Here is a 23,499-nt window from a genome sequence, read left to right as displayed (position 1 = left end):
AAGCGTAGTGCGGGTCTGCCTGAAACAAGCCCCAGGATGGCCCTGGGTGTCGGTGGCTCGGCGGTGGGGCGCAGGGGGTGGTTGACGGCTTAAAAGGTCGCGGGGGCGGGAGAGGGGGGGGGTGTTCCCCTGTCCCGAGCAGAGCTGGATGGGGCGGCCCTTGCCACCATGGAGGGGGTGCTATACAAGTGGACCAACTATCTGAGCGGTGAGTGCCTTCCCCCCTTCCTCCAGCCCCGCGAGCCGTGCCTGCCCGGGGCAGCCTGGGCGCGCCGGGGCGGGGGTGGTGTTCACCCGGGACGCGATTCTGTAGGTGCGGGAGTGGCTTTGGGGGACAAAGGAGCGTGTTGGATCCTGCTGACTTCTAGCCGTAGGGGTCCCAATCGTTCCCTCTCCCTCGGGAGAGCCAGGCTAGCCGCTCCCGCTGAATCGGGAAAACCGAACCCTAGCGAGCACGGGTGTTGTCAAACCCTGAGTCTGGCACGTGGACCCAGACATCGTTTGTCTCCCAGCTAGTGCAAGAATTCCACAGAAACACATACCTGGCGCCCGGGTCTTGTCGGGTCCAGCAGTATTTTAGCCGTAGACATCTAGATTTTATTGCATATATGGAGACCAAGGGTACCAACTTCACCATAAAGATCCAGGAACTGGTACAGCCTTGATCCTGGCGGTTGTACAGCCTTGTATTTCTAATGCAAAAAAAACCCCGCAAAAACAAATGTTGCTATTTTATGGCACCCAAAACCAATAGACCCGGATACCTAGGGCTGCCAGCATTGTATCTTAAAAATAAGAGACTGTTTTCTTAGCACCCCTGCTTCTCCCATCCTCCTGCTATTATTATTATCCTCATTAATCATAATAATAAGCAGTAATACTCACCTACACTCACCAGAGGTATTTCTTGCTGATTTTTGCAGTACTCATTAACTCCTGAATTTGTTGTACAGAGATGGGGAAAAAATAAGGAACATCCCTAGTAATAAGGGACTTGCCAGCCTTACCTATAACCCAGACCATAAGTGCTGTAAAAATCCAGGTGTGGCACTGGAGTCCACGTGGATCTTGGCTGTCTTTAGCCACAAACTCCAAAATGTACAATCTAAATAGAAAGCCATTGTAGCAGCCTCAACTTTATTGGCAAAATCTGCATCTGGATGCAGCCCAGCCCCAGTCTAAAGCTGGTGCCCTGAGATTTACATAACAGTCTCAAGGATTTAAATACACATCTTCCATTGAAATATGCTTAAAATTAATGGACGAGCTAAATCCTCTAGACTGTTTTGGAAATCTCAGTCAAGAGCTGATTGACTAAAACTACACATAATGCGATCATCTACTTTTGCTAGATGAGATGGGTCCCATTTCTGTGTTCTGGTATAAAATTAGGCTGTATCTAGAAAAGTCAAGAGGTTAAGTTTTGTTTATTGTAGCTTCATTAAAATACAATGTACATAGATTTATCTGGTTTCAGAGTAGCAGCCGTGTTAGTCTGTATTCGCAAAAATAAAAGGAGTACTTGTGGCACCTTAGAGACTAACATTTATTTGAGCAAAAAGAAAAGGAGTACTTGTGCAGGACAGTGGGGTGGGAGGAGGTATTGTTTCATGGTCTCTGTGTGTATATAATGTCTTCTGCAGCTTCCACGGTATGCATCCGATGAAGTGAGCTGTAGCTCACGAAAGCTCCTGCTCAAATAAATTGGTTAGTCTCTAAGGTGCCACAAGTACTCCTTTTCTTTTTGCGAATACAGACTAACACGGCTGTTACTCTGAAACCTGTCATTTATTTGAGCATAAGCTTTCGTGAGCTACAGCTCACTTCATCGGATTTTTCTGATATGAAGGGACACATGCTGTCTACAGAATTGTTAACCCCAAACATTCAAAAATTCTGACTCAGGCCCCTTAAAAATAATAATTTTGGCTTGAAAAATCAGGAGGTTTTTTTTTTTTTAATTTAGTTTTGAAATCTTTTTATTTTCCCTCTTGAGTTTTGAGCTGTTAGGGTCACATTTTCCAGTGTTTTTCAGCAACCATTAGGGCCAAACGCTTTTTATACATTTAAAAAAAAAAAAAAAAGCTGAATCTGTTGTATTTATGGTGGTCCAGAAACTGTGGCTTTAAGAAAAACTCCAAATAATGTGAGATTCACAATAGAATTTTGAGAGTTCACAACATGAGGTCTATCTACAAAGTTAAATTTTGAGGATCTAAGTGGAAAAAAATAGGCAATACCTGCAGGATCCTGGTCTACTTGGATTTTTCCCTGGTGCCAGGATGTACCAGGTGCAGATTTTTATGGTGAAGTAGAAACGCTTTGTCTCCATTTATGCAATAAAATCTAGAGATCTGTGGCTAAAACATAGCTGGAACTGATAAAACCCAAGTGCCAGGTATGTGGATTTTTTGTGTTTTGTTTTGTTTTTGTGGTGTTCTTGCACTGGATTGTGATGGGGCCTGAATTTTTCTGGTTAAGTAGCTGTTTTCTGGTAGAAGCAGCTGTTGTCTACTTTGATGGTAGAGTTTGGGAATTTGAAGCCAAAAAAATGTACTGAGCTGTGATGCCTTGCAGTTTGAATTTTTCAGTTAAATTTGACCAATTGCATTTCTTCTCTATGTAGCCAGTAGAGTTTTAGGATTAGTTGGTTGTCTGTGTTTTTTGTTTGTCTGTTTAATCCCAAACTGGATCCTCTGGGATCCAGATGTTGGATTCGTGTTCTTGTGCTACTGCACTAGATAGCAACTTGATTTAGGTTTATTGGTGCACTAGGAGATGCTACACTTGTTCCTCTCTTTAGACAGATTTTTGGAGGTTGGGTTGAAAATTGGCAGGATCCAGCTGAGAGATGTTTCTCCAGTGCTATTGTCCCTCTGTGCCTCAATTCCCCCTCAGTAAAATGGGGACAGTAGTACTTGTCTACCTCACGAGGTTGTTCAAAGGATACATATATTAAAAAGACTGAATTGCTGTGGCATCTCTCATATAAGAGAGAGGTTTGGAGTTGGGATACATTAGGGTCCAGATTTTTCCATTGAAATAGGAGCAGCTACATTTGTTTTCTATTTGGATTTTACAATCTGAGACTCAAAATTGCCATGTGGAAACAGCAAAAAAATTGCTATGATCCTGCTGGATCCAGGTTTTTGCATTGCTTGGGACACATTAGAGTCTATGATTTTTTTTTGGTGCTGTAGGAGCTGCTACACTTTTTTTCTGTTCATTCCATGGAATTTGGGGAATGAGGGCCAAAACTTGCAGGGCTCCAGTAGGTGATAGATCTGGGTTTTCATGTACTGTGATATGCCAAAGACAGAATATTTTAGTGCACTCAGAGCAGCTAGACTTGTTGTCTGTTTAGGAAACTGAGGCCAATCCAGGTTTTTACAGTGCTCATACTCTGGGATGTGTCAGGATTTGAGTTTCTTGGTACAGTAGGAACAGCCAGACTTGTTCTCTAGTTTGATGGGACTTGTGGCCAAAAATCTGCAGGATCTATCAGGATTCAGCTAGATCCAGACTTACTTTAAAACACAAAATGAAACAAACTAATTGAAACACACCTGAATCAAAATCCATTTTCATAAAGAAGGGAGATGCTTTGAAAATCTCAATAAAACTAATGCAGAATGAGGGCGTCTCCCTTCTCTAGGCGTGTAAGACTTAGCAAGTCTGAGTACCCAGTGGGCCCACACAGAGAGGGAGACTGTGATAGATGGTGATGTAATTTTCTCTTTAGTGGCTATGCCAAACCCTGGCCCTGCTACTGAATTTCACAGGTCAGTCTCATCAGTGCCTCTTCTTTTGTTATTACTTAAATTATAAATTCATAGATATTTAGGTCAGAAGGGACCATTATGATCATCTAGTCTGACCACCTGCACAACGCAGGCCACAGAATTTCACCCACCACTCCTACCAAAAAAAAACCTCACACCTATATCTGTGCTATTGAAGTCCTCAAATCGTAGTTTAAAGACTTCAAGGAGCAGAGAATCCTCCAGCAAGTGACCCGTGCCCCATGCTACAGAGGAAGGCGAAAAACCTCCAGGGCCTCTTCCAATCTGCCCTGGAGGAAAATTCCTTCCCGATCCCAAATATGGTAGTCAGCTAAACCCTGAGCATATGGGCAAGATTCATCAGCCAGATACTACAGAAAATTCTTTCCTGGGTAACTCGGCTCTCACCCCATCTAATAGCCCATCACAGGCCATTGGGCCTATATACCATGAATATTTAATTGCCAAAACCATGTTATCCCATCATACCATCTCCTCCATAAACTTACCGAGTTTAATCGTAAAGCCAGATAGATCTTTTGCCCCAACTGCTTCCTTCGGAAGGCTATTCGAAAACTTCACTCCTCTGATGGTTAAAAACCTTCGTCTAATTTCTAGTCTAAATTTCCTAGTGGCCAGTTTATATCCATTTGCTCTTGTGTCCACATTGGTATTGAGTTTAAATAATTCCTCTCCCTCTCCGGTATTTATCCCTCTGATATATTTATAGAGAGCAATCATATCTCCCCTCAACCTTCTTTTAATTAGGCTAAAAAGCCAAGCTCCCTGAGTCTCCTTTCATAAGACAAGTTTTCGTTAGGACTATGAAGTATTTTTGTTCTGTATTTGTAAAATGCTGAGTAAATTTTCAGTTGTGAATAGTGTTTCTGTAATAAACAATGTAGTGCTACAGAGGCAATATATAATGGGTATAATGTACCAAACAGTACAAGTTCCTGTTACGTTGTAAAGTGCATAACTGTAAATACAACGCTGAACAAACATGGAGTGGGGTGTGGCATTTACAGATTGATTGCTTCCAAGAAGAGGAGAAGTAGAACTGTGACATGAGAGCCAGCAGACTATCCTTTCATAGAAAATCAGACATCAGAGATGGAGAAAAGAGTTACCTCTGCTAATACAGGAATTTGCCCTCCAGTACATGTTCCACTGCTTTATCCAAACTAGATGTGTTGCATAGTGTAAATATTATTATATATAAAATGTGTGCAAAATATGATGGGACCCTGAGTACAACAAAGATATAAAAGTGCATAACTGTTCAAATCTTTTTCTATCTTTCTATACCACGAATCTGTAATGCTTTGTTTCATATGGTCCAAGATCATATGAGACATTCATGGAAACAGCAAGCTTATTTAAAATATTTGAAAAAGTGTGCCTTCCTTTTCTCTCCTAAAGATAGCAGAGGATGGAGTCTGCTGGTGGTCATCATCTCCAGTGGTAATGTTTCTATCACTGACACTCATGAGAGAAGATGAAATTTGCCTTGAAGTTTTTCCAATGTCCTAACGAGTGGTTCCTCCACTGTATTTTAATTTTCAACGTTGTACGTTTTTTTTTTTCCCCTGAAAACTTCCTTCTCCCATATATCCAGTTTATCAAAGATCATACAAATGTTTGGGCCCAGTTCTCAACTGCTGATGTAATGGATACACCTGCAAAAACCATGCAAGCAAAGTATATACACCTTATAAAAGGATATATAGACTCTCATTTACTAGGTTTGAACACAGAGGCAGGATCATGTGGTCACACTACTTGTGTGAACAATGAGACCATTCCTGTCTTCCCTCACCCTGCCAATTTGAGAGAGTGGGAAGCCCTGCACAATTTCCACTGAATTATTAAACCGAATACTAGGTGGTTATACCTTCACAGGGTTTTTAGAAACTCTAACTAGTCCTCTCTAAACACCTACAGAGGGAGGTATTAAATATTGGAGGCATAGAGAAGGAACTTGTCTGAGGACACAAAGAATGTGTGTGATTATCTCTTGATAGAACAGGATGTGATCCAGGAACTGAGTCCATTAAATTAGACCAGGTCTTTCTATCTAATGTGAATCAGACCTACTAAATGTGAGCTGACATAGATTCTGAAACACCGTGCTGACATACACAGCACCAGTTTGATTCTTGACTGACAACAATCAAGACATTTTCTTTTTGTATTAGTTGGTTTGAGTAGGTTAGATGAAGTACACAGTGGTGGTGCACTGAGGCTCAGATCCTCAAAGGTATTTAGGCAACTAATTCCTGTTGACAGCAATGGGAGTTAGGTGCCTAAATCCTTTGAAGATTTGAGCCTGAGTGCTTTGGAAGCTGATTTACATATATGTCTGAAATAGAGCCATAGCCCAATGTTTGTCTTAGACCTAGTTTACATCTTAGAAGTTACTTTTGCTGAGTCTTAGGAGACTGACTTGTAAAAAAAAAAATAGCCTGATTTCAGACAAGACTTTTATAGGGTGAGTAAATTACCATTTATTATGGAGTATAAACAGCCCATAACGAAGTATATGCTGAAGATGGGAAGCATCTTCCTTTAATTATGTTGGTAATAGCTTGGTACTTCCAAATGTTCTTTCTACTCAAATTCAATTAACTTCACACCTTGAACATGAGAAGTATTTTACTTGAGATCAGCTTGCCAGAGTCTTCGTGTCTTAACTTTTAGATTAAAAAGTCTTCTAAATCAGAGATGGCAAGTACTGATTACGTCGACTGGCCCATGCGTATGCAAGCACAGAATTATTCTCTGCAGTACCTTTTCTCGCACTTTACCTAGTCTCTTAACAAGTTACATGTGAAGTAACTTCCACCATTTCCCTTAGGAAAGCTATGCTGCAGTCTAATGCTTGCTCTCAGACCTTTTCCTGGTATGTAAATGTTCCTGTAATTTAATTTTATAACTCTTAATTATACCTTGTTGTACCACCCCTAAATTATTCCTCTTCCTTGAAATGATACACCCTTCAGATACTTGCCATGGTTAATCATGCTACACTGTACTAAATATAAAAAGAAAAGGAGTACTTGTGGCACCTTAGAGACTAACCAATTTATTTGAGCATGAGCTTTCGTGAGCTACAGCTCACTTCATCAGATCTGATGAAGTGAGCTGTAGCTCACGAAAGCTCATGCTCAAATAAATTGGTTAGTCTCTAAGGTGCCACAAGTACTCCTTTTCTTTTTGCGAATACAGACTAACACGGCTTGTTCCTCTGAAACCTGTACTAAATATAGTTATCTCTTTGAATCTTTCTTTGAGTCATTCCCTCCAATAAGCGTTACGGCTGTTGCCTGAATACCTTTCCGTTTGTCTGATTTTAATATGCCAAGACCTAAAACTGAACAGCAAATTTCAGGCTGAATATAAAGTTCTAAATCACCTTTTTTTTTTTTTTTTTTTTTAATGCCATCATATTACGTTGAAACTTGCATCTTAATAAATTCATTTTTTTAATTAAAACTTCAAAGAACACTAACTGATAGAGGCAGATTCTAAATACATAGGCTAACATTTTCAAAAGTGTCTCCTAAATTTGGGTGCTGAACTTAAGACACCTGGTGCCTGAGTTTTCAGAGTGCTGAGAATGCGCCGTTCCAGTTGACGTCAACCCCTTCAGAGAATGGCAGAGACTTGATTTTTTTTTTTCCCCCCATCTGACCCAGGGGAAAATTCCTTCCTGACCCCAGACATGGCGATCAGTTAGACCCTGAGCACATGGGCAAGACCCACTAGCCAGACACCTAGGAAAAAATTCTGTGTGGTCACTCAGAGCCCTCCCCGTCTAGTGTCCCATCACCAGCTGTTGGAGATATTTGATGCTGGCAGTTGCAGATCGGCTACGTGCCATTGTAGGCAGTCATCATAAACTTATCAAGCTCAGTCTTTAAGCCAGTTAGGCTTTTTGCCCCCACTGCTCCCTTTGGAAGGCTGTTCCAGAACTTCACCCCTCTGATAGGTAGAACCCTCCTCTAATGTCAAGCCTAAACTTGTTGATGACCAGATTATATCCATTTTTTCTTGTGTCAGCATTGGGGCTTAACTTAAATAACTCCTCACCCTCCCTGGTATTTATCCCTCTGATGTATTTATAGAGATCAATCATATTTCCCCTTAGCCTTTTTTCAGTTAGGCTAAACAAGTCAGGCTCTTTCAGTCTCCTCTCATAAGGTAGATTTCCATTCCTCGGATCATCTTAGTCCTTTTCTGCACCTGTTCCAGTTTGAATTCACCTTTCCTAAACATGGGAGACTAAGTCCCCAGTTTATAGCAGAAATTCTTGTTGTTAGTCCTTAAGTGCATGACCTTCCACTTTGCACTACTCCATTTCATCCCATTTCTATTACTCCATTTCAGTCGTCCAGATCTTTTTTGTATGATATTCCAGGCCTCCTCCATATTGGCTGTACCTCCCAACTTTGTGCCATCTGCAAATTTTATTTGCACACTCCCATTTTTTGTGCCAAGATCATTAATAAAAACATTAAGTTTCCCAAGACCAATCCCCCAGGAACTCCACTAATAACCTCCCTCCAGCCTGACAGTTCACCTTCCTGTTTGACCAGTTGTAGTCTCCCCTTTAACCAGTTCCTTATACATCTTTCATTCTCATATTAATCCCCATCTTCTCCAATTTAACTGATTTCCCACATGGAACTGTATCAAATGCTTTACTGAAATCCAAGTAGACTAGATCTACTGCATTTCCTTCGTCTAAAAAAATCAGTTATCTTCTCAAAGAAGATCAGGTTGCTCTGGCACAATCTACCTTTTGCAAAACCATGTTGTATTTTATCCCAATAACAGTTTGCCTTTATGTCCTTAGCTACTTTCTCTTTCAAAATTTGTTCCAAGACCTTACATACATCTGAGGTCAAACTAACAGGTCTGTAGTTTCCTGGATCACTTTTTTCTCCTTTTCTTAAGAATAGGTACCATATTAGCAATTCTCCAGTCATGGGGTGTAACCCTCCCTCCCCCCGAGTTTACAGATTCATTAAAAATCCTTGCTATTGGGCTTGCAATTTCATGTACCAGTTCCTTTAATGTTCTTGGATGGAGATTATCTGTCAACCTCCCGCATCCTCCCAATTTAGTCCCATTAAACTGTTTGAGCTTGACTTCCACCTTGGATGTGGTAATTTCTACTTCCTTTAGCCACCCTGCCACTAGCCCTAAGATCCTCATTTCTCTCAGTTTTTAATAAGGGTAAGTATTTGTTTAGGTGTTGGACCATGCCTTGATTATCTTTAATCTCCACCCCATCCTCATAGTTTAGCGGTCCCACTTCTTTCCTTGTTTTTCTTTTTGTTTATACGACTATAGAACCTTTTACTGTTGATTTTAATTCCCTTTGCAAGGTCCATCTCTGCTTGGCTTTTGGCATTCTCACTTTTCCCCTGCACTTTATGACCTGCAAGAGGAAGCTTTCCTTGCTGATCTATCCCATCTTCTGTTCCTTGTAGGCTTTCTCCTTTCTCTTAATAACCTGTTTGAGACGCGTGCTTATTCAGCATGGTCTGCAACTCTTCCCTACGAATGTTTTCCCCTTGCTTGGGATTCAGGCTTCAGATAGTTTGTGCAACTTTGATTTAAAGTAATTGCAAGCCGCTTCCAAGATTCATATCCTTGAGTTCTTCAGTGCAGTCCACTTCCCGAACTAATTCCTTTACTTTTTTTCCCAAGTTTGCCGTTTTGAAATTTTGCACTTGCTCAGAACTGAAAACACAGGAAGAGGTTTCCAGGGGCTCCTAGGAAGTGAATAATCTACGTTACAAAACATTTTTTTTAAATGAGTGACTTAAAGTATATACAAAAAGAACAGGAGTACTTGTGGCACCTTAGAGACTAACAAATTTATTAGAGCATAAGCTTTCATGGGCTACAGCCCACTTCTTCGGATGCATAGAATGGAACATATAATAAGAAGATTTTTTTATATATATATATATATATACACACACATACACAGATAAGTTGGAAGTTGCCATGAGAGGCTGATTAGTTAACCTAAGATTAGTTAAGTACCACTTGTCTGCAGGTTGGCCACAGCACTGGGGCCCCTTATGTGTTCTGGGTAGGTTTTGGCGGCTGCCTGCAGGAGCCTGCCAGGGCTGAATTAGGGGGACTGTGGGAGCCTTCCAGGGCCCAATGAGGAACTGAAGAGTCTGCCAGTGGGAAGGCAGCTAGTGGGAGGGAGAGGAGCTTTTCTCAGGGGGAGCAGGTGGACAGGAGAGCCAGGGCCTGCATTTTTTGCATACCCATTTTGTATGCGTTTAAGGTAAGCAGATTTTTAAAAATGTAATGGATGGTCTTTTGGTTTTTATTTCTTAAAACAAACCAACAAAAACAAACAAACCCTCATGATTTTGGGGGTTCTGGCTCATGATTTTTGAACTCTTGGGATTGGCCACACTAACTTCTTTACATCAATACTGTTAGAAGTAAAAGTAAACATGGTACCTGATATTAACCTTTAACAGTACAAATAAATTGCTTACTGACACTGTCCTCTAAAATGAAAGGCCAGAGAAGGTATACGTGCAGTACTCTCCTTCCTGTGCATCTCCACTACTTTTAGTATATGTGAGACCACAAATTCCTTTCTCCATTGGCATGTGAAGTAACTGCATAAACTAAAGGGGCCAAGAGGACTTTGGATCGGGGGGCCAGTGAGCTATGGCCCTCCCACTTTTTACCGGCTGTAAGGGTGAGCGATGGGAGGGGGCGGGGCCTCTGGAAGGGGGTGCGGCCTCGGGGGGAAAGGGAGCAGGTGGGGACAGGGCCACAGTTTGGGCACTGGTGGCCCCCCACTTTTATGGACCTTCCACTGTTCCTGCTTTGGATGCTTTAAAAATGCCAGACCCTCAAAATAACACGTACATGTTAGAGCAGTGGTGGGCAGCCCATCAGGGTAATCTGATTGCAGGCCACGAGACACTTTGCTGATTTTGACTGTCTGCAGGCACAGCCTTTAGCAGCTCCCAGTGTCCAGGAACGGCAAACCATGCCCACTGGGAGCTGCGGGGGGCCATTCCTGCAGATAATTTCTTCCACTAAATGTTCTTGTCTGATTTTCACCTGCATCTCACGAATCCAGCTGGGCTGTAGGAAAGGCCTGTAATTGCTGCCAAAGGCTGCTGTGGTAAAGCTCAGTAAAAATCTCTATGGAAATGAGGTTAATTGACCTTTAACCATCTTGAGTATCTCCTGTTTGGGCTTTCCTTGTATAGATTCCCACAAGAAATCCACATCGTTGTTGGACTAAAGAAATGTGTGTTCTATGAAAGATTAAATCACTGAGAAATGCAGTTTTGCTTTGCAGGCTGGCAGCCTCGATGGTTTTTTCTCTGTGGCGGTATCTTGTCATATTATGACTCTCAGGAAGATGCCTGGAAGGGTTGTAAGGGAAGCATCCAAATGGCCGTGTGTGAAATTCAAGGTAACTAAGGAACTTCAGAACCTCCTGCGCAAAATTCTTCTAATTCCTTACTCCCTTATGGTTCTTAAATATCATTTTTTGTGATCTGACATGTATTGTATCATGACTTCTCCTCCTCCTTCCACTCCCATAGCACAACATGAATATAACCTCTATTAAACTTTAAATAAAGAACAAAGCATTCCAAGAACTTTTGTGTGCAGCATGCCCATCTAGTATGATGGGCATGCTGCATGTTGGCATAACACTTCAATTTCTTTTGTGAGCCATGGTGTAGGGGCTCACAGGTCCAGCTAAATCTTCCCTGGCACAGATCTAAAGCAAGAAAATCCACTGTGATGGTGTAAATCATGAACAAACTTCTGCACTTCAGCTCTTATTCCATTAGGAGTGAGCAGACTAGTGACCATAATTGAGGTATAACTATAGGTAGGAAAACTGAAAGATGGACAGAGATACAGACTTGTTGGAGGAGGTTGCCTCAAAACTGCCTTTCACAGCAGAGAGAGTGTTCCCTTTTACCGACCATCCCGCACGTGTATAAATCACATAAACGTGTCATACACCACATCCCCTCTTCCATTTTTTTTTTCTTTCTCTCTCCCTCCCTTTGTTTTGTACTTCTTTCTCACTGTATTGTAGCCAGCTGGACATGACTGAGAATTCAGCATTGCTCTTTTTTTCTTTTGTTGTTAAAGTGGAAGGGATTCCTGTTTCATGGCATGGAACATTCCTTCCCCCAGAGGCTCACAGGTTAAACTCACTAGCCTGGGTCACAAAATGGCAAGTTGGAAAGTTTTTTTGACTGTTGATAACTAGCTTTCTAATATTATTTGACCTCAAGTTTTCCCCATACATTTGCAAGAATCCCAGTATTTTTCTGTTGCAAAGTTAGGATGGGTTGGCTGCGTGGGTGTGAGGGAAAGCATGCACCATACTGGAGGGTTTTGACTCAGAAACCGGAGGGTTTCAATTCAGTGACTTTAATCTGTGTTGCTCCTAGTTCACCATGCAGATAGTACTCGGATGGATCTGATTATTCCTGGAGAGCAGTACTTCTATCTGAAAGCCAGAAGCGCAGCTGAGAGGCAAAAGTGGCTGGTTGCACTTGGAACTGCCAAGGCCTGCTTGACAGACAGTAGGACACAGAGAGAAAAAGGTAAGAACATTCTCTCAGAGCTGTCTCTATCTGGCATTTCTAGCCTTTTTGAACAATGCATTTTTTACTTTATCTCCCCGTTTTTTCTAGGAGTTTTGCAAATAGGAATGGTAAAATCTGTACTCGAGCTAAAGTGCCCAAACCTGGGCAGGGGGCTTTCGGCACCTCTGAAAATCAGGTCTAATCAGAGATGTAGGACCTTGACTCTAATTCTGACTTTGAACATTGTGATCTTGGTTTATTTTACATTATGAAAAAACTAATTAATCCCATCGGCTACTTAAGCCTTCGAAGACCTCCTGTGAGAGTTAAATAGGGAACACACAGACTTTGCAAAGGAATGTCTTAAACACACATACACACGCTTACTCTAGGAATGCACGTGAGACTCAGGCTGTGTCTACACTGCCATTTTCAGTGCTAAAACTTTAGTCATTCTGGGGTGTGAGGAAACACACCCTTGAGTGACAAAAATTTTAGCACTGAAAAGTGCCAGTATAGATGGCGCTTTATTGCTGGGAGCCGCGCTATCCTGGCGATAAAGCAGCAGCGCTGTGACGTGGGCAGTGTAGACATATCCTTACAGATCTAGGAGAAAAACAATAATTCCCTCCCTCCATGACCTCACCACTCCTGAGAGTCTTTTGGGTCTGAGATCTGCCCGTGTTCAGGCTAGATGGAGACGCCCTTGTCTCCCTGCAGCAAGTCCCTCCTGCTGCTGGCGGTGGTCAGCCACTTCCACGCAGAAACCTTCCTGCTAATAAGCACAGTCTTGGTGAAGAGTCCCAGTGTGAGGCCCCAGGCCCCAGCCTTCTGAGTTCTCCTGCTCAACACCCTTGTTGAATAGAGGGTGGTAAAGCAGGCAAGAGTCATTAGCAAGTCAATCGTTGGCACCATCTGGGTGACTCTTCCTGTGTTAACTCTCCCAAAGGTGAGAAACTTTCCCTTCATCTCTGGCCTTGCTATGCATCACATCAGACTATAAATACATCAGTTCAAACTGGCTCTCGACACAGAGTCAGACACAAAATGCAGGGTCTACTCCACAATGCAAGTTTACAATAGTGAACAGTTAGCCAGTGCATAAAGGTTACACACCCACAGATAAATAGTATTATGCACGTGGTGTTAATGTGGTATATATTAAATATAAGTGTTGGGCAATCATGTAAAATCTTGTTATGCTTACTCTTACTCACTTGAAAGTATCCCACAATACCTTGTAACAGTATAACTCAGCATTTGGCATAAGGAAACTATCAAAGGCACGGTATGTAAGTATTCTACCCTGGTTCAGGTAGGGAGTGCCTTCATGACCCATTTAGTTCAGAATTCTGTTCCAAAAACAAAGTGTAAGAGGGGAACACCGTGCTACCAAAAAAACAAGGTAATTTTCTTATTAGTCTTGGATGACGTGCTTTTTTTTGTAAACAGGTCTAGTATAAATAGAGGTAGGTTTGGGGGCTTATTTTGGGAACACATCTTCTGCATAAGGTGAAATGAACATGCTGTGAGAACCTGCTTCTCAGAATGATTGGTGATGTATTATTTCTCTTTCCTGTACCAGACTGTTTTGTCTATAGACAATAATTTGGTCTCTTGGACATTTTTAATATTGAACCCCAAGTGTTGTCAAAATTAATTGGCTATACATTTTTAATCAATAAAATCATACAAAACAAGATGAAATTCACAAGTTGACACAATGTCACAAGGTGAAATATCCGTGGTGTATTTGCAGAACTTGAAATACTTTCATCTAACAATTTAACTTTTTTAAATTTGTGGATCATTAATAATCTATTGGGGGTTTTTAAACTGGCTTTCAGGCATTCAGATCCCTTAATTATTAATAATGCGATAGATGGATGTTAAGATGAGCTGTCTTTGTCAAACTCCCTTTTCCACCCTCCTGTAGTTTACAAACAAGGAGCTATGACCCTCTGACAACTGTTGTTTATACCTCCGATTATTTAGCAAACAGGCACATTATAGTATGTAGGGATTTAGTTCTTGAATAAAAAGGCTCATGAAGTCAGACATTTTGTGGTAGAGACTCTTTTCTTTCTCTCTTGTAGTAAGTTTGTGTGTTTATAACTTAACAGCTCAGTTGGAACACTCTATTCCTGTTTGTGTTGGCAAATATCAAAAGGTCATGTTTTTCAACTGTCATAAAATGACAGTTCTAAGCCTTATGTTTTCAAATCAATAGAGCATGTGTTGAAATGTCGATCAGATGGGTTGGACTGGATTGCAATAGTACTAGTTATTTCCTCAACTTTCCAAAAACATCTACTGCAAGACTGATGGGATGTGTCCAACTCTCTTCTTGTCTCATTTTTAGAGCTCACTGAAAACACCGAAGCCTTGAAAACCAAAATGTCAGAGCTTAGGCTGTACTGTGACCTCCTTGTTCAGCAAGTGGATAAAACTAAGGAAGCTAGCATTTGTGGTGTATCAGAATCAGAGGTACAACTTTGTTTTCATACAGCCCTACCCCACTGGGTGCTGAGCACTCTGGACTTGTCCCGTGGATTGAACACCTCACAGAACAAATGCATCATGACTTCAAGAAAAGAAGCATGTTATCCAGTTTAATGTTGCACTGACTTTCCTGCTGAATGCACATAGGAGAAAAGTACCTAAAGGCTTCAGTTAGCAATATGATATTTTTATTATGTATTGCTATCCATTATGCTGGCTAGTACTGAGGTCATATACAGTAACTATGATCAGGATAGTAATGCCTCAAAAAAAATTTATGGTTTCACTGACCTTGTGCCTGTAGTTCATGTTTCCAGGAATAAAGTGCACATACTTGATGAAGAGATGCTATGCAAGAAGTGCTTAATACTTGATCCTAATTAGCCTGCAGTCCAGGACTGTTAAAATCCTCCTTCAGTCAGTTCTGTTCTTAGGCTGAATACGTAATGATTAAGAGAGAATGTAGAGTCACAGTGAACCTCAACTAAAGGAAGAAACTTGTTGACTAGCCCATGTGATGGCTTTTGGAGTTTTAACCGAGCGTTCATTGGTTTTGTGTTAGAAAAGAAATACCAGTTCCAGAAGCATCTCTTACAAGCTTTCCTAAAGAAGGAGCTCTGTTTGGGAATGGCCTTTTAAAGAAGAGGGTATGCTCCTTCTCAGTGCGAGGGGTAGGGAGGTGGAAGGATTTTATGTGCAAAGAACTTAACCTCTCGGAGAGGAGGTGTGGTTTTCCAAGTTGTACGGTCCTGCAGTGGTGCCTCCCAGTGGAATTTTATTCGCAAGTTGCAGGGCTGGCAGATGACTGCATGAAGGGGAGTTATTGTGGTGTCCAAGCCAGCCAACTAGAGATACTGGCTGAAGTCTTGATGACGGATTTAACAAACTGTGTGGTGGTAGTAATGTTATTGTGCCTAATTTGGCCTTGAATAAAGGACAAGTAAGCAGTTGTTAGGACTGTTGTAACAAACACACATATAATGTTGTTGTATTTACCCACTTCATAATTCAGCGTTATGGGGCAAATAAGTCCATATTATTACTGTCCCTTTACCTGGCCATAGATTATTCAGAGCTGGAAGGGTTTAGCCTAATAGCAATCCGCTATCAATAACATGTTTGTTTCTGTGTTACGTCTAATACACAAGGGTCAGGACAGATATAACCCTTTGCCCGGAGTATGTTCTATAGACAAAGTAGGGGTTTGGTGCCAGCATAGTACTTTTGCTTTGCACCTTGTTCAGTTGCAGTCACCTTTCTTTGGGTTTAGGTACAATACATAAATAATCTTATCCTAGGCCACTTAAAATGTCATCTTTTCATTCTCTTGCCATGGTGTCCTCTGATCATACCAATCGAATAGCAGAATGTCAGGTCCTGGACCAATACTGAATTCACCATGGCATGTGTTTACCATGTTTTAACTCTGGGCATATGGCTTATAAATAGATGTTGCTGTTGAAATGCTGCATTTTGAGATTGGTGTCACTGGAGGCTGACAGCAACAGGAGCATCTTCAGAAGCTGCAATCCCAATAGTGTCTGCTGTCATTGCTGTGATCAGATGGCCTCTTCTGTGTAGTTCTTTGAAAATATTGAGCTTCTGATAATTAGGAAACAGGACTGTTGGGATGATGGGTTTTGTAAACTTCAGTCTTTCCAAATTAAGCATTGATGGCAAATAAAGTGTCTTGCCATCTGGTTATTTCACAGAATGGAATTGATATGGGAGCTCTGTTGAAATCGACATGTAACACATTCCTGAAGACTCTTGAAGAATGTATGCAGATTGCAAATGTGGCCTTCTCTTCTGAGTTATTACATCACACCCCATCAGGATCTCCACACTTGGCTGTTCTCAAATTAAACAAGGTAATGTTGTGCAATCTCTGCTGTCACTCTCAACATGGAGAGCTTACTACCTTTCCTGGAAAGTAGTAGCTGTGGTGGTAAGGAATGGGGTTTTTAGCCCAGGATAGAGATCGTAACCATCCACTGGTGACATCCTGGTGTGTCATATGGATTGTAAGTGATGCAAGACTCAACTGTACATTTAAGTCACCGTTCACTTACTGTTAATAGCAGTTGAAACTCCTTACTCAGTAATACTTGGTATCTGATCCAGCTGTCAATATCCATGGCCCAGAATATTGTGACTGTGTTCTAGCTGCAATGGAAGCCCCAAATGAATTTTAAAAATAACCCCAGCAGCATGTCTGCAATTGTAAGCTACCCAGAAGTTGTAGAGTTCATCTCACTGGTCTCACCATCACAGTCTCAGATTCCCCAGGCCTATTTGTGAAGCTGGAGCAACTCTCCTGGCTAACAACAGATTAAGGAGAAGGGAAGAAGGGACACATGTTTCTTCATCTGGCATGTGTCAGGTTTTTTAATTTAAACATACTCAGGAAGAGGGTTTCATTTCCTTTACCCAACCTTTCACAATGGCCCCACCTGTTCCCCAGCTCCCACATGATTGCCATACTTTGTTTTGTTTGTGGAGGTAGGCAGTATGCTGCCTGGGGATTAGCCTCTCTTTTGATCTTTGCCAGGTAACCTTCGGAATAGATCATTTACCTGAGAAAGGCCCGATATTTTCATGGTACAGACCTCATTGCATATGTTCGTGTGGGCCCCAGATCAGGGAAATATGAAGCATACACTTAATTTTCCTCATTGACTTCCATTTGAGTTAATAAATGTAAAGTTTGAGAAGAACAAAATGCTGCTTTCTTTTAAGAATACATTTTTGGTTTTTATAGGTAACCCCTCCCGTCTCCTCCAGTAGCACTGCAACAGAAAGGTACGCTGACGCTCCTTGTCTTTTGGTTGGTTGGTTTGTTTTCTTCTAAGAATGGCATAATTTTTTTTCTGGTTATGTCTGACTCTCCCATCGTGTTTTTTTTTTGTTTGTTTTGTTTTGTTTTTTAATGTATTGATATTGCAAATACCAGATACAAGCACTAACTCTATTGCTAAGTGGATTTTCTCTCACTTAGCTCGCACTTTTCCCTTTTGGCTACTTCCTGGTGACTTCTCTTACCGTTATCCTTATTGCAACCTTCTGCTGCTGGTAGCTAGCCAACCATCTCACACACGCTTTACTGCTCTCTTCCCCACCTCTGGTTTCTGCTCCCATGCATTGCCATTATGAGTGCTGCTGCAGAAAACAAAGCTAGCAGGAGGCAGTGAATGAGCTGTCCATCGCAGCAGTGACCAGTAATGCCACCAGTGCCAGTATAATGTGCCACTGGAACATTTCTTTAAAATCTGGTCTGTCCCAACCACCTTCATCTACGCTGGTGACGTGCGCCCTATCAGCCTCCAATGCAAAGCAAACATTTTCCCCAGATCTCTGATGTATCTTTTTAAGCCGAGTATTTAAAAACAAGAGTTGTAAAAACATGTTCTGTTTGCTGAAAAGGGTAATCTCTCTTCTGGGTTTTCTTAGTTTTAATAACAGTAGTAGACTAATTCCAGTAAATATTTAATTCCTTTTTAGCATAAAATTTTGATTTTTGTTCTAATTACACGAACAGTTCCTTAAAGGCAACTTGCTTCTGTCTGAAATCTTTTTTAAATGTTACAGATAATACCTTAAATTACTATAACTGAGATTGGGAGTTCTTTGTGCATTCGATGACTTGTTGTGTATAGTTTGTTTTTCCACTTGTATGGCCATTTTCACCTATTTGTTTGGGCTGTTCACTCGGAAAACAATGGAGAAAAAGATATCTGCGGGGAAAAATAGGAAAATATGACTAAAACTGTGGGAGCAGGACTGTTTCAGATACAATATCTGCCGCTTACCATTTATTTATTTATTTATTTAAACAAACTGGATTTCAAGTTGGCTGTGCCCCTCTTTTTAAATAATGTATGTCCTTTTTTTCTCTCTCATATATTCCATATTCTTGGCTTAGGATTGTTTCAGTAAATATACACACTGGAAAAACATTTCTGGAGCCACATGGTTCCTTCTGATGTTTTTAGACAAACATTTTTCTCACAGCAATCTAGAAATGGCAACACTTTTGGATTTCCAGTCCCTCTTTCACATTGTTATGTACAGTTTTTTTGATAGGAAGAGACATGCCAAGCAAAGTGTTACATTTGCCATTTGGTTTACATTTGTGTTCCCCCCCCATCAGGCAGATGGAATTGAACAGTTGTGAAAATGGCTCCGTAAAGGCAGAAACTAATCATTGTGAACAAACCCCGATTAGCACTCTGATACCCTCACATCTGAAATCTAATGAGGAAGACTGTGACATTTCAGCTGAAGACCATGTAGAAAAGAAGTTGACAGGTAAACGAATGGAACAAAATATTATCCAGGGTGGGTGGTTAGTACTTTTGAGCACAGTCTTATAAGGAGTGTGAGATATCTCATTTCCCAAGAGAGACGGAGTATGTCAGGACTTATTACAAGATTACTGAAGTTTTACTTTGAGCTCTGTCCATTTCCCAGGGGTTAAGTCTTCCCAACACAATTCACACCCTTGTTGATGGCCTTGGTAGAGAGACCAAGAACTGAAGAGGTACAGGACTAAACTGCTGTCACACTAGAGCTCATTCTTTTGGGTCACAATTGATGGAAATTGGCAATGCACTCAGGCAACATTTGCACTGCACATGCTATGTGGACCAGGGGCTTCATTCCCCAAGGCCCTTCGTTGGCACCCTTTTCAAATACTAAAGGCCAGATTATCAAGAGTGCATATGAGAGCTGTGTGTGCAGGTTTCTGAACAAGTGGCCTTCAATTCACTCATACGTGCACTGACATATCTTTCAAAACCAAAACAAAAAACCCCAAACTCCTCCCCCTTAAATGACGAGGTTATTTGTTTTAGGAAAATTCCACCACTATTCAATCAGCATTGTATTAAAGTATCCATTACTCTAGCTGGCATCTGTCCGAAATAGGCAAAGTTAAAACATTTTATTTATATTTTGATTTGACATTGTTTCAGAAATAGCCTGATATTTATGCTAATGTGGTTATATCAAAGCAATTCAGTATACGATGGAATCCAGCCCAGAGACACTATGCTGGAGTGTTTGAGGTTTTATTATTATTTGTTGAGTAGACTAGGTCAGACTCAGACCTCTTGTGTTTCCCTTACTGTACATTATGCAAGACAGGCACTCGCAACCGGTGGTCTAGCAGAATTTGTGCACAAACATAAGAAGTATCAAGGTTCCTCTCCGCTTACCAAGTTATGCTCTGTCTGTCACAAGTATTTAGCTCTTCCGCTGGCTCTCCAGAATTTCCTTTGCACTTGTTTAGTTTGGTCTCACATAGGCAGAAGAAATAGTTGAAAAATCAGAAATACAGTAATGGGGAGGGAAAACGACTACGCGTTCCTATCATGAAGATGTTGTGCAGCCTTGTCTGATGAGAGGTCTCCACTTCCCCATGCTCATCCCACCTACTCTAAAACCAAGTCCACGTCCCCCTTTCCCTAAGTTTGGTTTTCATTTACTTAGAAATTCATGGTAATACAACATACTTTCAGCCCAAACCTTTTCCCCAGTCTTGGCTGAACTTAGGGTTCCTTCAGTCCTTTCTCCACCAAGCCACTCCCACAGCCCTTTCTATCCAGGTAAGATAACAGGACACGTGTGAGTCAACATTTAATCCTTTTCCAGCAAGTTCAATATGGCTCTCACATAGGGTGTCTTAGGCAAACACTGCCATCCTTTTGCATATTTTTATTCTTAGTCGCATTTTTTTCCCCTTCAGTGGACAAAGGAAAAAGAAGAATAAAGTAAAAGATGTGATGACATTTCACAAAGTGACATCTCTTCCATGGAGCTGGTGCTCTTCCAATTTGAGTAGCGAGAGTGGCCGGTATTGTGTAGTCCTGCTAGTGCCTGTAGAAAACCGTGCATGCAAAGATCAATAGAGCCATTCATTCTGAATACCTTAGAAGATACCATTAAATTAATAAGGTAGATAACCAGAGGAGAACTAGTCAGAGAATCTCATTCAAATTAGATAACTGGTATCATTCAGCAACTGAGGTTTCCTTTCTTTTTAAATGTAAGGTGATGAAGTTAAAGACGATGGAGAAAGCAAGATGCTGCCCATAGAGGACAACAGTGCTAACGAATCGCTGCAGTTGGCAATGGATTCCATAAGTGGACCGGCTCCATCACACTGTGGAGAAGGAAAAGAAGAGGATTTACCTACCTTCTTCAGTGTCATGAACATTAGGTAGTGTAGCTCCTGCATGCAGTAGATGAACAGTTGCTGGTATATTGAGACTATATGGTTAAAGCCCTTAATCAATTGAGTATTTGATCCATTCAATGGTGAATTTACTTAAATCCCAACAGAGATAATTTTGTACATCGTACTGTTTGTAGTAAATCTATAATACGTTTTGTAGTGCTAGAAGTTGGAACAAGGCAGTCTAATAGGTGAGTACTATGGTAAAAGGTCCATCACTTAAATACTACTTTGTGTGATTTTTATCCTCCCCACTCCCTAACTCACCCCCACCATCCTTGGGATGGTTCCTTTGCAAGAGTAACTGGCAGCAATACTTGCTGAACTTCTGAAAATTTGGTCAATTAATCACAAGTTGGAAAATTACTCTATTTAGAGTGAAATATTGTGAAATATTTATTGATTGCAGTGTGACCTCCTTCCAAAAAAGCAAACCCTTCTTCCATTGCTTGTGGGTAAGGTATGACAGGAGTATTGAATGTTTTTTTCTTTGTGTTCATACTGGAATCTCAAGGTTTAGTGACATTGAACTCCAGGAGGGTGACGGCATCCCCACAGAGGAATTTCTGCAATCGTGTTATGCAATAGTGCCAGTCTTAGGTAAGTGGTTACTTACTTTCACTACAGTTAGTGTCTGTAGCAGCTATGCCATGAATCCTTTTAGATTGCTGCCTAATAAGAGAAATGGCTGAGGTGTGACTCAGGCTCACTAAGATCATTCAATTCTTTAATCCTATTTGAGGATAAGGATATTGACTTCCTTTATAAAGTGCTTTAAGATCTATAGGTAAAACTTGCTATAAGAGCTAGGTCGTATTATTTTGGTGTCTTTAGCTCATGTACAGACTGGAGTTTTGGGTCCTGTAACAGAAGGAAGAAAAAGACTTCCATCTTTCTGTTTCTCTTTTTAACTGTTGAGAAAAGCTTTTTGGTAGTAGGTGAAATGGATATTGCTGAGTCAAGAGTACTAAGAAACTGCTTTAAAATGTTGCCTTCTTTCTTTTAGACAAACTTGGACCAACAGTCTTTGCTCCTGTTAAAATGGATTTTGTAGGTAATATCAAGGTAATAGCCATTTCTAACACTGACTTTTCAACAAAACAAAACTTAAAATTAAACAGATGCTGAAACACCCAAACAAATAGTGTATAAATGTAGATACCGGTTTCCTTAAGTCGGGGTGCGCAACCAAACTTATATCTAACTTTATGAACAATAATCCCTTACTCAATCTACTGAATATCTTAAAATCATAGAAATTAGATAGGCCTTTTCTTTAGCAAGTCCACTATTCCACACTCCAGATAATGCAGGATTGGCCCCCAGTATTTATTGTACTTAATAAATAATAATAATTGTAATTTCTCCTCTTGTGATTTTAAATGATTCAAGGGGTGGGCTGCTGTCACTTCTGTTGGAAAACTATTCAGCATTCTTATAGATCTCACCATTAGAATAGGGTTTTCCCCCCTGATAATTCAACGTAACTTTTTACATTGCTTAGTTTCACCCCATTATTCCAAGTAATACATTCTTGTGCTACTCTAAAGAACTCCTTTCCCTCCTTGCCTCTTTCATCCTTTGGGTGCAATAGGTGGCTTGTTCCATCTTTAATACCTGAGAGTTTAAAGATGTGTTTAAAACCATGAGGTAGGCAGAAATTGAGCTTACAAACTGCTGATCTCTAGTACCCAAACGGTATCCATTACCCACCTGGCTTGCTGTTACAGTTATGACTGTATGTAGAAACACATAGTGACGTTGGGTCTAATGCAATACAGTAACCCTCACAAAGGAAGTGTGTGGTCTGTTTGGAGCAGGTGGAGGTGGGTCAGGCATGTGGAATATACAGGGGTGGGGTTGGTATCTGGAGGTTTTTTAATATTTGCGTAACGCTCCTATTGGTCAGATCAAAATGCAGAAAGGGATGTTACACTGTGTACTGCAAGTACAGAATATTTTTTCAACACAGTCCAACTTTTGCGTGGAACCAGATTTTTTTTAAACTCCATTTGAGTGATGGCCTGATAAAAACCATTCAGCATGCTAGAAAATAGCAGTTAATGAATATGACTGAAGTTGCTGTTTAGATTCTGTACTGATAGTGTTTTAATTAAAGGCCTCACTAGCCACATCCGCTTTGTTAATGCTGTAGGCTGAAAAGAAACCTTGCATTTCCTTCCTCTATCAGAAGCCAGCGAGTACATTGTGAGACCAGGTCCTCAGCTGACATAAATCAGCGTAGCTCTTTTGAAATCCGTGCTGTTTTACACCAGCTGATGAGCCACCTCTGAATCTGAACATTTTCTTTTGGCTCCAAGCTTGAAAAGGTTTTGTGTGCTACTCACAAGATGAAGGGAAAGAA

At 40.9% G+C, this 23,499-nt stretch overlaps 1 protein-coding gene across 4 annotated transcripts in view; it reads left to right on the top strand.

Moving 5' to 3' along the window:
• Positions 1–113: 113 nt before the first annotated feature.
• Positions 114–23,499, top strand: part of PLEKHA8 (pleckstrin homology domain containing A8) — a 33,968-nt gene continuing 10,582 nt past the window's right edge. The window contains exons 1-11 of one of the 4 annotated variants that reach the window (XM_073333586.2): positions 156–208; positions 11,127–11,256; positions 11,955–12,039; positions 12,260–12,415; positions 14,760–14,884; positions 16,612–16,770; positions 17,661–17,701; positions 19,050–19,207; positions 20,951–21,119; positions 21,649–21,734; positions 22,141–22,199. In XM_073333586.2, the coding sequence (XP_073189687.1) occupies positions 12,283–12,415; positions 14,760–14,884; positions 16,612–16,770; positions 17,661–17,701; positions 19,050–19,207; positions 20,951–21,119; positions 21,649–21,734; positions 22,141–22,199 (930 nt within the window). In that variant the 5' untranslated portion in view covers positions 156–208; positions 11,127–11,256; positions 11,955–12,039; positions 12,260–12,282. Of the gene's footprint in view, positions 209–11,126; positions 11,257–11,954; positions 12,040–12,259; positions 12,416–14,759; positions 14,885–16,611; positions 16,771–17,660; positions 17,702–19,049; positions 19,208–20,950; positions 21,120–21,648; positions 21,735–22,140; positions 22,200–23,499 lie in introns of all 4 variants that reach the window. The other 3 variants (XM_073333583.2, XM_073333585.2, XM_073333584.2) reach the window with 3 other exon arrangements.

Source organism: Lepidochelys kempii, chromosome 2 (genome assembly GCF_965140285.1).
Source record: "Lepidochelys kempii isolate rLepKem1 chromosome 2, rLepKem1.hap1, whole genome shotgun sequence".
NCBI classification, from domain to species: Eukaryota; Metazoa; Chordata; order Testudines; family Cheloniidae; genus Lepidochelys; species Lepidochelys kempii.
This window is presented reverse-complemented; position numbering and strand designations above follow the sequence as displayed.